Source organism: Alligator mississippiensis, chromosome 12, assembly GCF_030867095.1.
Source record: "Alligator mississippiensis isolate rAllMis1 chromosome 12, rAllMis1, whole genome shotgun sequence".
Classification (NCBI taxonomy): domain Eukaryota; kingdom Metazoa; phylum Chordata; order Crocodylia; family Alligatoridae; genus Alligator; species Alligator mississippiensis.
In genome coordinates this window covers 27556036-27570551 of record NC_081835.1, presented here as the reverse complement: position 1 = coordinate 27570551, position 14516 = coordinate 27556036, and the positions used below count along the sequence as shown (strand labels likewise).

Sequence of the window (14516 nt, the reverse complement as noted above, 5' to 3'; positions counted from 1 at the left end):
TCATAGTTTGCTCTGAAACTAACTTTTCCATTAAAAAGGTCAACACAAAATTGATTTTTATCAGTCTAAAAATCACCTATTTACTAGTTTGGGACAATTTAATAAGATCTCAAAGAGGAAAAAAACACTTTTTGTAAGAAAATTGATTGTATTTTGGTTCATGATGCTGGCAAGGTGAATAAGAAAATGTGTGTGTGATCAAAGTTCAAAAAGGGTACTTATGCACTGTAAGTGAGTTTTGTCCATTATCAATGAACCAAAATCAATCCTGGGGTGAGTTCTGCAGCAAATGGAGTTAGACCAGTAATGAATTTGTCCTGATATGTTCTAATACACTTACCTATATAAGCTTCATAATGGATAGATAGAATATATTAAGAAGTATCACTTCAAGGATGGATCAAAATCCACTTACTTCCTTTAATATTGACTTTCTTTAAGAGTACCTAAATATAACCCACCAACTAAATAATTCAGTTTTGGGGAAAAAAACTGATAGTGTTTATGCAGCAGACCACAATAACTATTCTTTCACGGTCTGATGGACAAAAAAGAAACCCCCTATACATTTTCTATCTACGAATATATAATACACACAGTGTAGGTCATTGCTAAATGAGGTTGGCCCCTATCCTATCAGTTTTCCAAGATGAGCTTTACTGACATCAGTGAGAAATGCCTCAGTAAATCAATGGCAGGAATGAGCTAACTTTATAGAAGTGAAAGCTTTTCAAGGATATTTTCAAAAGCAGCCCTAATTTTGATTCATTCTGCTTGATTCTCAGACATGGGCTTAAATAAATAACTTTTAAGTCTATTTTAGGCTTTTTCCTTGTTTTTATTCTTTATAAGGAAATGAACTTGGGGGAAACTCTCATTCAGTCAGTGCTAAAATCTTTACTTAAACTTCCTAGGGCAAGGAACTTAGACAAGAAGAGCCCATACTGTTACTACTGTGCACCCAGAATGCCTAGCGACTTTGGTGCACTGGGTCTATAATTAAGCTATACTCTCCTGCCCTTGGTCCAGATACAGACAGGGGTGGATTGAGACTAAAGAGAGCCTGGAACCCAATCCAGTCAAAGAACTTTCCTAGAACCAAAGGCCTTGTACAACAAATCAAGAAGCCAGCACCCTATGTAAAAGAGCTCAGGTCAGACATTGCTCCTTTCCTTCATTCTGCTTTTCAGTCGCCCAAAGCACCCATGTTGTTAGCTATTATAGCACTCGCTCACCTCATGGACCATGTATCTAAATATTGGGTCACTGAGCTGCTTCCCAAACCAAGGCTTGGAATCACAGTGCAAGGTCAAGGTCAATCACAGGTCAAGTGCATTTTAAATATATATATTTTGCAATTTTGTAGTTGAAAAAAAAAAACCCCAAGGTGTATTATACAAGAGATAAGCCAAAGCTGGAAACTCACACTGAAACCCTTTGAATGTTTGTGTGGTTTAGGTTTGAATGCTCAGATCAGAAACTGACCCTTAAAGCAGTGATTTGTCACCAGGGTGCCATGGTACCCTGGGATGCCCTGAGATCCTTTCAGGTGTGCTGTGGGGTGACACGCAGTGTTAGTACTGCTGGTGTGCAAACGTGATTCACAGGATAAATCACAGATATTTGGAATAGGAATCCACAGTGTTAACAACATGTTGATCTGTTGTGGTCCTTTTGGAGTTCTTGGCAACAAAAGAATTGATATATTATTTTTCTCTAGTGAAAGATCGGAGTGAAAAGTAAGGACTGGCATTTTCTGAGGAATGCTTTGAGTCCAAAAAGGTTGAGAACCACTGCCAGGACAGGTAATGGTCTGGGGGAGACCCACTTTGGTTTGAATTGGATGGTGCCTGTTGGAGGTCTGGGCAGATCAACAGTTGTTCCTAGACCCGTTTTAAATGGTAGAAACCTGCTTTATATAATGAGAAGACTTGGTAAGACTCCTGCCAACTAGGTTGGCAACTTCTGAGCATGTTTAATTTAGGATCCAGGGCAGGTACAATGGTGCAGATGCACCCTGCTTTGATTCTCTGCTCCACCCCTTTCTATTCAGGCAGCCCTGGGACAGGCAATTGACTTCCTAGCTCATTATCCTCCCCTTAATTCCTGTTAATCTCCCTCCATCCACTCCACAGGTGTTAATGATCTTTATACTTTTTAATGGTCTTGATTTTCCATTATTCAAACTATCCTGTCTTCTGCAATTTTGCTCTCTGTTGGCCATTCCTGGCAGTGTCTTTTTTCTATTTCACAGCCCTGCAGACTGCTTTTAGCTCTAGTTAAAAGCCTTAACTCAGGTGTAGAAATGACTTGACAGTGGAGGCATTGTCAAGAGATCCAGGAAGGCTAGATTGTTTTATGAATATGAATAAAAACCAGTGACACTATCTTTTGACTATTTTAGTTATTCTTTGCCTAGTTTGTTGCGTTTTTAATGGTATATATAATCTAGCAAATCAGTGCAAGTTCCAATATTTATATTAATTTTTGCTTTGATCTTAAATGGAATAACATAGTGCTAGCCCCCTAGCATATTAGTAAAGCTTCTAGTTTCTCTTTAATGGAGAAAAATATAAAATATGTGTTGTGTTAAATGTGATGATATGTCACACCATCTGCCCCTCACCTCACCCCCTTTTTCTTTCCAAAATCTGGGTCTGCCTATGGCTCATAAGATTTCTGGGCCATGGAGCACAAGTCTAGCCTTTATTCAGGACATCTCAGTGCAGCCCTTTACTAGATTCAAAGGTAACTTCTGTGTCTTCAATTATCTGAATGGAGCTCTTGTGTTTAACAGGTAAAGGGGAAACCCTACAGAAAGGCAGGGCATATACAGGTACAGAACAGTGGCTGTGGGAAGGAAGTTGGTGCATTTACCCTGTAAGTGCTTCCCTAAAGCATGGAAACGAGGGGTCCTCTCCAAGGAACATGTGCAGACGGCATGACTTTTGCCAGCCCTCCCGAATGGACAGAGAGCCCGTGCTGGCGGGCACAGACTTTCTTTCCCCAAGGCAGCGTCCGAGTCCGTGACAGGTGGGCTAACACCAATCCCTCCTCCGGCTCCGCGCCTCGCCACAACCCCGGGGAGAGGTGACATACCCACTTTCAGCTCTTTTCCAAACACAGTCCGTTCTCCCAGGGCGGAGCAGTTCCAGCGCCCGTTTCGGAACTGGAATTGACACTCGTTGATTCCCATTTGCGACCCTTCTCCGATCACGATGATGGCATCGGGTCTGCTCTGGCAGATCGCCCTCTGTCTCGGAGCGAGCCCCGGGATCTTGTTACAGATGATGCTGGCCCCCAGAGCCACCACCGAGGAGAACCCCCTGCAACGAGAAGAAGCGGGGAGTGGGCGGGCGGGCGGTGGGACTCAGCGCAGACGCGGCGCGCTGGCCGGATGGATGGATGGAGGGGGCGTGAGGAGCCGGCAGCCGCGTCCTCGCCTCCGAGCGCCTTCGCTGCCTTGCGAGCGCTTTCTAGCCCCGCTCTGCGGGCAGGACGGGGCGCTGCGCGGCCGCCGGGGAGCGCGGCAGAGCCCCAGCCCGTGGGTAAGCGGTGCCCACCCCGGACTAAGGCGGCTGAGCCGGGGTCGCTGTGACTTGTGCAGAATGAAGCCCGGGAGAGCGGGCACGTGGGGCCCGGGGGAGTCAGTGCCCGGGGCGGGGCGGGCTCCTCACCTGCCGCCGGAGAGGCTCCGGCCGAGGAGCCGCTCGGCCCCTGCAGGCGGAGCCCGGCTCGGAGCGGGGCGGCGGGGAGCTGGCCCCTGGGCAGCGCCACTTACCCGATCTTGATGTAGACGATGCCCAGGCTCAGGAAGATGTGGAAGATCCAGCGCCTTGCTTTCCTGTTCATAGTCCCGGCTGCCGGGCTCCGATCACGGTGCGAAGCGATGCCCCCCAGCGCCGCCCCGGGCACTGCGACGCCTTTGTAAATCCCCGGAGGCGCTGAGCATAGCCCCGCGGCTGCCGCTGCCCCGTCACTCCGCGTCGGCCGCGGGCGCACGGCGCGGGGCAGCGGGCGGCTCCGGATCGCCCCGGAGGTGCGGTGCGAGGCGCCTGCCGCCGCGGCTCGCTCCTCTCCGGCTCCCGGGGCGTGTCCTGGCGGGGAGGGAGTCGGCCCGCGAGGGGGGGCGGTGGGAGGTGATGGCGGGAGGGCGGGCGGGTCACCTGCCGGGCGCGATCCCCGCGGTCAGGCGAGGAGGGACGGAGCCGCCGCGCCGCTGCCCCGCGAGCCCCGGCGCCGGCTGCCCGGGGCGCGCAGCATTGCCGAGCCGGGGGGCGCTGCCCGGCTCCCGAGGCGCATGGGCACGGGTTGGGCTGGGCCGGGCCGGGCCGGGCTAGGCTGGCCGCACGAGCCGCATGGCTCTGCCCCCACTCCTGCTTCTCGGCTCGCCGCGGGGGGCGGTTCCCTGCCGGCTTTTCCTCCCTGCCCTGCCCTGCCCTGCCCGCCCCGCCGGGGCTGCCGTCGCGCCCTGCCAGGGAGGGGCCCCGCGCGGCCGCTTTCCTGCCCGCTCTGCGGCCCGGGCGGACACTCGGGGCCGCCTTTATGTGTTTGTCACCAGCCCCGACGCTCCTCCCCCTCCGACCTCCCCGTGCCCCCCGCCCCCGGGTCCCCCCGTGCCCGGCGGGTCCCTCCTTATCGCGGGATAACGCCGCGCCGCGCCGCGCCGCGCCGAGGAACGGGAGCCCCGCGCCGTTCAGCACCACTGAGCGCAGCCCTCGGCCCCGGACAATTTAGATCCTATCTGCCCGCAGTAAAGGCAGGCGAGACGAGCCGACAGCCGCCCGAAGAAAAAGCTCATTGTTGCCTCGAGTGCAAGTTGTCGCCCCCCCATTGATTCGCTTAATGACCAAGCCGGGGCCTCGCGCGGCCGCGCCCGGAGTCGCAGCAGGTGTGGCGGGGGTGCCAGGCCCGGGTCTGCCGCTGCCCCGCGGCGCGCAGGGAGCGCGGGGCTTGAGGGCTGTGCGCGGCCGCGCGCGGAACCGAGACGGATGTGGTGACTCTGTTATTATCCACTTCAAATATATCGGCCAGGGAGGTTACCTCCGTGATAACAGGGGTGTGGTGCTGGAATTGTTCTCCCCGGCGTGTTTTTCTGAAAACAAAACCAAACAAAAACCCAATAAACGGGCTGCCTGATTTGGACTGGAAACCTGACCTGAAAGAGCGTTTCCAGCTTGAACGGCCGGGCAGAGAGAAGCCAGGCTAAATATCCCACTAACTCAATGATCCTGTGACAGTGCAGCCAGTGCCTGGCTGCGGCTCTCTCCCTGGCAGGAGCAGGACATGTTTGTGGGCAAGTACAGTCCTAAAACACCTGCACCGCGCGGGACCCCTGCGAGATGATCCACGGAGGGCTACAAGCCCTGAACTGCTTGGTTTCAGCACCAGCACCGCCAGCTGCTCGGACTCGTTTCTGGGGAGGGCGGGTTCAAGCAGAAAGCTCCCGCTGTAAATACATCAGATACATCAGATATTTGGAGGGGGAGGGGGGCCGTTTTCCTTTCCGCGTGTTCCTGCTGTAACAAAAGCGTCATTTTCTATTAGGCATGTTTGGCAATTGGTCCCCGATGGCATGCTTTTTTGGCCATCTTTTCACACCGCCTGTGCCAGAGTGCACGAGGTGGGTGACCATCGCTGCACTTTGTGATCAAAACAAAATAAAATGTGGAAAAAAAACAACCTTTGCCGGCGCAAACTGTACAGAGAGCGCGAGTGTATTTGAAGGGAGAGATGAGCCAAAAGTTTGCTCTGATAACGTCTAGGGATGAACCAAATTAGTTTTCTTTGTAAATGCACCATCTAGTGGCGGTAAATATACCCTGCAGCTAGCCCTCAAATACGGCCTGAGCGCCGGGAGATGAAAGAATCAAAGGTAAAAGCCCGTGGGAACTAGACTTACTTTTGAATAAAACTTGAAAAATCCAGAATTCCGATCATTTAGAAACTTCTGGTAGTGTTTTAAATGATGCACTGAAGTGCCATCAGTTCAGTCTGCCCTGTGCAAGTTATGAACCAAAGATAAAGTTAAGGGCCAAAATGTTCCAAACTGGAAGCCAAAGCTAGTGTTTGGTGTGGCCGTCTAGAAGTTTCATTGGTGTCAATGGGGGCACAGCGCTTCTAAAAATCAGTCCACTTCTGGTGTCTCAGATTAAAAGCTTAACTCTGAGCACATGGGTTAAAACATTTTGGCAATGGTCCCTGCCCCCAAGGCTCTGACGTTCTTAGAGGTTATATATGTTAAGATATACATGTGTCCTGTGCACAAGGCAGCTGCTAATGGCAGATACAATAAAAATGCAGGATAGGTTCTCTTGGGAGAAAAACCTATAGGAAAGGAGGGTTTCAAAGGGATGTAGAAAAGTAGTATTTCAATTTGTGCCCTCATTGAGTCAGATACATGTGGTAAACATGGCAATTCTCACAGTGAGCCCAGACACTAGACGTAATGCTGGGACAGGCATATAACACCATGTATCAGCTTAGCACATGGATCAGCTGGGAGAGGAGAGAGGTATGAGGCTGAGAAGGTGACCACCATGAGTCTGTAGCTCTCCCACCAGCTGTGGGACACTCCTGCTCCTGCTCCCTACAGCCAAAGCCTCAAGCCAGCCCCAACTCTCACCCCCTGCCCGAGTGCCACCAATTGCTGTCACCATTGGCAAGGGACTAGAATGAATTTGATCCCACAGTAGGGCAGTGCCCTCAAAGCACCTAGGACTCATACCCAGGTCTCCTTACCCCTACTACTGACTGCAGTAACAATAAATAATAATACAGTGAGATACCTGGGATTTGAGCAGCTCTTGATAATGGATCTTGGCTTTACATGAGAACAAACATAACCCTAGCCACTCAGTGGAACTACCAACCCTATCACGGATGCCAAACTCTGATACATCAACTGGAAGCCTGGAGTTGCAGTTCTGAAAGTGATTCCTTCCCTTCCATCTGTGTTATCCAAAGGCTTTTTTCCACAAAAGAGTTGTTTAATTTTTTCTTTTTAAAATTGTCTCTTACTCTCTTGCTGCCTTTCATGATTAATAGAGTCACTATTAACTTTCAAAGAGGTACTCCACTTACTTATACCTCTATACTGTACAGTTTTTCTGCATGTAGCTGCCCCTCATCCAAGTGGCAGCAGTTGTTTGCCTGGTAGGTCAGGTTTCCATTGGAAAAGAAATCAGTGATGCCAAGTCAGAGTACTTTTGTAATGTACCGTGTTTTACTGATGCAATATATACAACTGCTCTTGAATGATAGAGGTGGCTACAAAGAGCATGAAGGCAGTGTCAGGAATTTCCAGAGATATCAAGCCAAATCCAGTACCTAGTTCTTACATAGCAATTTGACCCCCAAAATGAGTTTCTAAACATTGGAAAAATCAGGGAGCAATTTAAAATTATCTTTTATAATTCACAGTCCATGCTTTTCCCTAGTATGATATACAAAATAAAATTCAGGAGTTCATGAAGTTCAGTTCATTGTTTGCTTCTTTGCCCCTAATGCTAAAGTCAAGATCCGTTGTTTCATCCAGCTGATATGCACAGCCTGAAAGAAATCTAGGTCGTCTGTTAGGTATCAAAAGATAGGATTGCCTGTGTTAAAACTAAGCACATTTTTGTCCCCATAGGATTCAACACCACAGCAATAAAAACAATTTACTGTGCTGTTGACTGATTTGCTTTTATTCTGTTATTCCAAATATTATCTATTGTGTGAGGGCTATAGATCTAGTTTGCTGAGGTGTCGAAGACAACACATGACTCAAATTGCCCCACTGAATCACTGGCCCTTCTAAAAATCTTCAAAGCCTAATCTGCACTTTTCACTTGTCTTACAATGTATAGATGCACACCATCTTCCTTTATATACTGTTCCTTTTTAGACTGCTTATTTAAGATAACATTTAAGGATCACTCAATAAAAATCAATGCACAGCATTACAATAAAAATGTGCAGCCCTCAAATAGAGCAGAAACTTCTCTGTTAAACCTGTGGACTTCTGGGAAATTTCTGGAAGGACCAGGCAAAAAGGGGGTAAAAAAAAGTGAGAACAAAGAAAGAAATCGGGGGGGGGGGGGGGGCGGGACAGGGGGTAGCAGGGGGAATCAGCAAAGGTTAATCCTACCACAATAAATCATACCTGAAATCATACTTTAAATCATGAGCCTTAAAGCATACCTTAAAAGTAGCCAATAAAAAAAAACCTAGGGTCCATGATTCCCTGGGGAAATGTTCTTCAGATAAAAAAACCTGAATATTGATTATTTATCTAACTGCAGTATGCCCCTGATTGAATTCCCAGAGGCAGAACCAGCATGCCTCAGAGTCCAACAGTAAGAGGCAACAATCAATAGCTTTATTTACTGAAACTGGTGCTGTGAATTTTGTGATGTGCTGACAACAAATACAAATCATAGCAAGTTGTTATCAGGGATACTCAATTCTGTTCTACAGGGACAAGTTAGCAAGGCTGCATTCTGCTAGCTTAATACTTTAGAAACAAAGCTCTAGTCTTCTGTATTAGCTATCCTTCTAGAAAAACACATATTTTAATTCAGCTTCTGGGATGAATACTGCAGTCTGCATGTATGCAGATCATCAGACTAGATGGTTAAAATTGTCTTTCCTTGCCCTAGACTCTATAAAGCTATACCACAGGGCCATGTTCTGTAAAATATACTGGGCTCAGGGTGAGGTAGGCAAGCACTGATGACAGACTGAGACTCATAGGCCGCATCCAGATGAGTGCAGCTGACACTGCAAACCCGTCTGCAGCTCCACACATTGCGCATTCAGGCATTTCCCACACTGTTACCTTGCAGCACGGGGGGAGGAGGAGAGGGATTTTGACCCCTGAAGATCCGGGGGTCAAAAAAACCCAAGCAGAAAAAGAGGGAGGCAGTGCACATGGAGGCAGCGTGCACCGCCGAAAACTGGAGCCTGGGCAGTCAAAGCCATGCTTCAGCTGCTGGCCAGGCTCCAAGATGCAGGAGTGATTGCAGCTTCCCTGGCCCCCAGGACCTCAGGTATGGCTGCTGGGGCCAGCACAGTTGCTGGTCCCAGCCTCCCCAACCCACCTGAGGTAACCTGCTGCATACCAAAGGGCACGTGGCACAGTCATTCCCCAGAGACAACTAGCAGTGGCGCAAGGTTTCCTGCTGCTAGCTGTCCCTAGGGAACCAAACATCTGCGCTTGTCTGGATGCAGCCAGAGGGGCTACATGTTTGGTTCAAGGTCATAGAGACAACGGATATTCATGGATTGGTACTCTTGAGTTTGATTGGCAGCCCTCTCAAGATCATGGCCCTCCTGTCTCTCACACAGAAGACATTCACAGGTCTTAGAAAGCACATCTGGGACAATAGGATGACGAGTTTATTCCATGTATGATATATTCATTCTCTCCATATATTACCCAGAGAATACATTTCCATTTCTTTATTTAGCAGCAACAGCTTTGTCTTGAACAAAGACTAGGCCTAAGTTACACCCTAGAGCCATTCATCACTTGTTGCCACAATGGTGTTTCTATTGTTAATTTCTGTCAGGGTTGCTTTTAGGGGTTAGGCAGTGCAGTGATATAATACACTAATGAGTCAGCCCTGAAAACATGGGCTCAAATATAGATCAAGTCAGAAGAAGGTAGCTGAGACTGGTAGTCTCAGTAGAGTTCTTTTCTGAATGTCTCAGAAAAACCAGACCACAGACAACTATAACGCCGCTCTGCTAAGATAAATTCACTGTTGTTTTTGGTTTCAGGATTGAAATGTGTTGACTAAGCTAAGTAAGGAAACTTGCACAATGCTTGGCTCTCATCAGGGTTATTAATGTCTCATTTTTCATAAGTATGAAGATCCAAAGTTACTGAAGAAATGCAAAAAACATTTTTTTAAAGATGGCTTCTCACATGAGATCATGAGAGAGAATGTGGTTAAAAGTCCATTTTGTAACTATATCCTAGATGCATATACCATCAATACCCCAACTCTGGCTCCCTTTTATCAGGCTAATGATAGCTGCACTGTTTTGTTGTCAAAACATCTCCTGTAATAGTCAGCTTGGAGAGTCCTTTCAGTAGCAGAATTTGAGAGGTTAATACAAAAGCACTCTCCGTATTAAGAGCCTCTTATCTACTAAATGGTTGTTTTAAAAAAATTAAAAACAATAAATAAATAAAATGACAAAGCCTGGTAATTTCCAAGGCCTTCTACTTGTTGCCTGCTGATGTAATATATCACAAGGCTGACAGCCCCAATAACCCTTTGTATCTTGTCATTTTTTTCAGCTGCATGTATAAGGGGGCTGTAAAGCAAATAGTAACAGGCTGTAGATGTGCATTCTGGGATGAGTAAATTATGTAAGATGCTGCTGCAGGTCAGAAATCAGGAAGAACAAGTTTCCTTCACTGTCTGGATTTTCATATCACAGATATCAGGGCTGATGCTGAGGACTAGACCAGTATAGACCTCAGAATCTGAGTATTGCCTGGTTTGGATTTTGGTCATAATATAAACAACAATTCAGATTTTAAAGAATCATATGACTATTCAGTGTCTGAAACAAGACTGAGATATACATCCGAGTGTGCTGAAAGAGTGACTGTGGGTTTTTTGTGCCTTTTGGGAGGTGAACCTATAATAATTCTTCCAGCTCCCAGAGAGCTGAAGGCCCAGGGAATGGCTTGTGGTTTCAGGGGTTAATTCCAAGCCAGAATATAGAATTAGCTCAGGGAGGCACTTGCAGCTGGGAGCTAATTAGGTGCAGCTGAACCTAGTAACTGATCGGCTCCATGCCTTAGAGGAGTTGGGTTACTCCTCAGAGAAGAGACAGGCAGGGAGTTATGCTGATCAGAAGCCAGGAGGAAAAGTCTGGGTAGAGGTAAGAGTTGTCCTGTTTGGTTTTTGTGTTTTGAAGCTTGCTGGCTATGAAGCTGTTTGGAAGGAATGCAAATGGAGATTCTTGCCAAGTTTGTCCCATCATGTTTAAACCCCAGGTCTCTGGGAAGTTGTGTTCAGGTCTGAGCTACCTCATACTCTTCTTATCATTGACCCTGGCTTTGTGTCATTTCTGCTGACTTTATTTTGTACTCTGGAATTGAGTACAACTTGGTGAAGCCATACGTTTCCTACATGAATCAGAGTCTTAGGCAGATCTCTGTTTGAATTAGGGGTTCTTGAGAACCAAAACTGAAAGAAGACTTACCTGATCTGTGCAAACCCAAACTGTACAGCTCTTCTGTTGGCTACTAGAGGTCTTCCTAATTGCTCATAAACTGTGGGTTTGCTATAGCAGAAACTTTTTATTACCTCTAATATACCTTAGGATAGAGAGAAATCTGAATTCCCTTAAGTGATTTTAAAATATAACTTTGGTCTCTTAAGTTCATTATACATTTTTTTTAAACTGTACTCTATTTTTTTAGCATCCATATGGGTTACCACAAATGTTCCTTCCCTAGGTCTCAACTGCATGCACTCCCTAAGGCTTGGTGTCTTTTTAGTTCTTGTGGGGTGGAGTTTCTTCAGATAAGATCTGGGTTACAGCCCTCTGAGTATTACTTTACTTCAGCAAGCCTGTGGCAGGATGGAGCCCAAGAGGTGGCTGTGATGCCCCCTGGTGGCCCTGCAACTCCTGTCCTGTTCTGGCTCTTAAGGTACCCTCCTCCTTCCCTTGCCTGCCCTGCCTTGACATAGATATTGGTTCATGGGAAGGAAGGCTGCCTCTGGGTCCCAAAGCAAGCCCTTGTTCACCATCAGTCAGTGGGTTCCTCCTGAACCCCACCAATCACTGTCCTGCCCTCGGGCACTAGGTGGGACCCTCCTGGCCTATCCACACTTGAATGCATTCATTGCTATAAGGCCTAATTTTGTGGCCTCTGACTTCCCCTACAGCCATGCCTATGCCTCACAGATGTTATCAATCATCACTTAGGTAGGACAGTTTGCCCCCCCAAAAAATGCTATGCCACCTCCAGCCTTTAGACCTTTGTTGGGCATTGCCAGCCTTCACCCAGGTTCTTTAGTCATGCCTTTTTGCCTCAACCCACTGCCCTGGACCTGGCTTCTGAGCTTCAGCCTCAGTCTCTAACTACTTTTTCCACCCTCTCAGGCTACAGGCCCCTGGCCCTCCCCGCTTCAGGCTGCTTCTATCTCCAGGCTTTGGCCTTATCAATCACTGCCTACCTGCGTTGTGAGCCCAGCCTCTCACAGAGACTTTCACAAAACACTATGTATTCCTCTAGCACTATGTGACCTCTTCCCCTTGTAGTCGCCATCAGTCCACCAGTGTAAATGGTGTGAACCCACCAGCTACAACACAAACTATGCCTACACTGAGCCTGAATATAAACCCCAGCTCACGCGCTGCACAACCAAACTTCCCCTTACCCTGGGTCCTATTTCCCTGCAAGCCGTCAGCACTTTATTTGCATTCCCTAGGGCAGCTCAGATGCCAACCAGGCACTCCTCTAGAGCCTTTCTGTTCAGGAGATCTTCTCCCGAAGGCCAGACTGAAGCCCAGTCTCAGGCACTGGCTTTATGTGCCTCTGAAGTCCCATCCCTTCTTGTCAAGTAGTTCTTTCTGCAGGTATTCCTCCTGGGCTGCCTGGAGATCTGCTCCGGAGTTTCTGTGGTTCCCCCCCCCCCGTGCAGCCTATTGCTCTGCAGTCAGCTCTTTCTAAAGTCATAGGAGCTTCTGGCTCCCTGTTACAAGGTCCACCTGGGCTTTGAACCCTTCATTTGATTTCTCCCCCTTCTCCCACTGGAATTTATAACTACAAATGATTGACACACAGGTACCACACAGCCTTCTCAAACAGCATCCTTTAATACTAACCATAGGAATGCATCATTCAGAGACCCAGGTCTAAAATAACAGAGAGAAGCCTAACCATGTGAATAGCACCTAGCATTTAGCTTTCAGCTTAAATATGACAGCTTGCTTGCCTGTAGCTCCTGTTGTCTCCTGGACTGGGTGCACCAACCTCTCCTCATTCTGATTCCTTTTTCTCCCTCGCATTCTTTTTTTAGCCCTCCAGTTGTATAATAGCTTATTTTTCACTTCACTCTGTTTTCTGATTATGACTGTCAGCCTATTATGTTTGCAGGGATGATCCCTATCTGGGCCATCATTTTGACCTTTCTGCTTGGGTTCTTAGAACAAAAAAGATTGTCAATCTCCACGAAAAGCTACCCACTGTAAATAGAAGCATGTATGATATTCATTTTAAAAAATATGTATGTATTCGGAGGTCACCACAGTATGCACTTAGATGCTTGCTATTTTTGTCTCTCTTTTTTTTGTTTGTTTAACTCTGACACTTCCTTTATGTTTATAAATGGACATGGAGGTGAAGAGATGAACTGCCAGAGCAGACTATTTATTGCCGGACAAAGATCTTAAGTACAATGGACCTGATCCAGCAAATCTGAAATGGATCCTGTGCATAATGCAAGAAGGTTGCAGATGCAGGGCTGTTGCATGTATTGTTCTTTGGGGAGTAAACAATGTACTTGCATGAGGCAGCAAGGTGTGTGTTTTGAAGAGAAGAGAAATATGGGTATGGGGTGGAAATCATCCAAATGCAGCCATGGCTGCACTCCAGAAATTGACATCAAACATGGTTTCCACAACCCCATTCAGCTGATGTTGAAAACAGTTGCCCTTCTGCTGTCAACAAGTTCAGCCATGCACAGCACCCACTGTGGTACCTACGAGAGGTTTGTCATGTTTTGGTAAAATGTGTGAACAGTTGGAATTTACCCAACAACTCCCCAGAGTTCAATGGGCAACTGCTTGGGGAGAAGGGTAATGGAGAACTGTATGTAATGCCATTTGTCACAGGAGCAACATGAGCTTTCTGTTACACAAAGCCACCTTGCATATGGTGATGGGCAAACCAGATGGTATGTAGAGGGGTTGGGGAAAAGAGGATTGGAGGGGTGGGGGGATAGGAGTGATCTATTCATTCTCTGGGAGCAATGGGGAAGTCAAATTTTTGCAGGAGGATGAGCCAGTGTGACTGGAGAAGAGGGAGAGAGAAGACTTATTAAAGCAAAGACAGACTTCATTTTTTTTAATTGTCCATCTACAAATCTGACATTAGGCAAATGAGAAATGTTTGAAATATAGCTTCATATATTTTCTTCATTTCAGCCATGGGGGTGAGTGTGGGAGTAGGTGGAAGGGTAATGCAGTACTGTACTGGATTTGTTTTCCAACCAAGTTTGTTCAAACAACCTGTGTTAGCCTCAAGTAACTTTGTCCAGTAAACCAAAACAACTATACTGCATTGAAGGCTACAGGATTCTGCAGTCCTACAAATAACTTCCTACCTCCACATGAGGCCAGGAATTTTCCCCTATTTATATATGTGGAGGTATGTGTTGTTTTTTTTTATCTCATGATGTAAGGCAGAAGAGCTTGCATGCATTATTTCCTTTAAAATTATATAAACACTGCTAATCTATCAAAACATGTGTGTTCTGGAAAATGCTTGACTAAGCTAAAAA

General features: G+C 47.2%; 2 protein-coding genes across 2 annotated transcripts in view; one reads left to right on the top strand and one right to left on the bottom strand.

Annotated features, from left to right (window-relative positions):
* The window catches only part of WNT7A (Wnt family member 7A), a 61525-nt gene extending 56984 nt beyond the window's left edge, over positions 1 to 4541 (bottom strand). The window contains exons 1-2 of the mRNA XM_006267460.3: positions 3782 to 4541; positions 3100 to 3326 (exon numbers count right to left, since the gene is read on the bottom strand). Of these exons, the coding sequence (XP_006267522.1) occupies positions 3100 to 3326; positions 3782 to 3852 (298 nt within the window). The 5' untranslated portion in view covers positions 3853 to 4541. The remainder of the gene's footprint in view (positions 1 to 3099; positions 3327 to 3781) is intronic.
* Positions 4542 to 10790: 6249 nt separating this feature from the next.
* The window catches only part of FBXW12 (F-box and WD repeat domain containing 12), a 36133-nt gene continuing 32407 nt past the window's right edge, over positions 10791 to 14516 (top strand). Inside the window, exon 1 of the mRNA XM_006267458.4 lies at positions 10791 to 10884. The gene's annotated coding sequence lies outside the window, so the exon portion shown is untranslated. The remainder of the gene's footprint in view (positions 10885 to 14516) is intronic.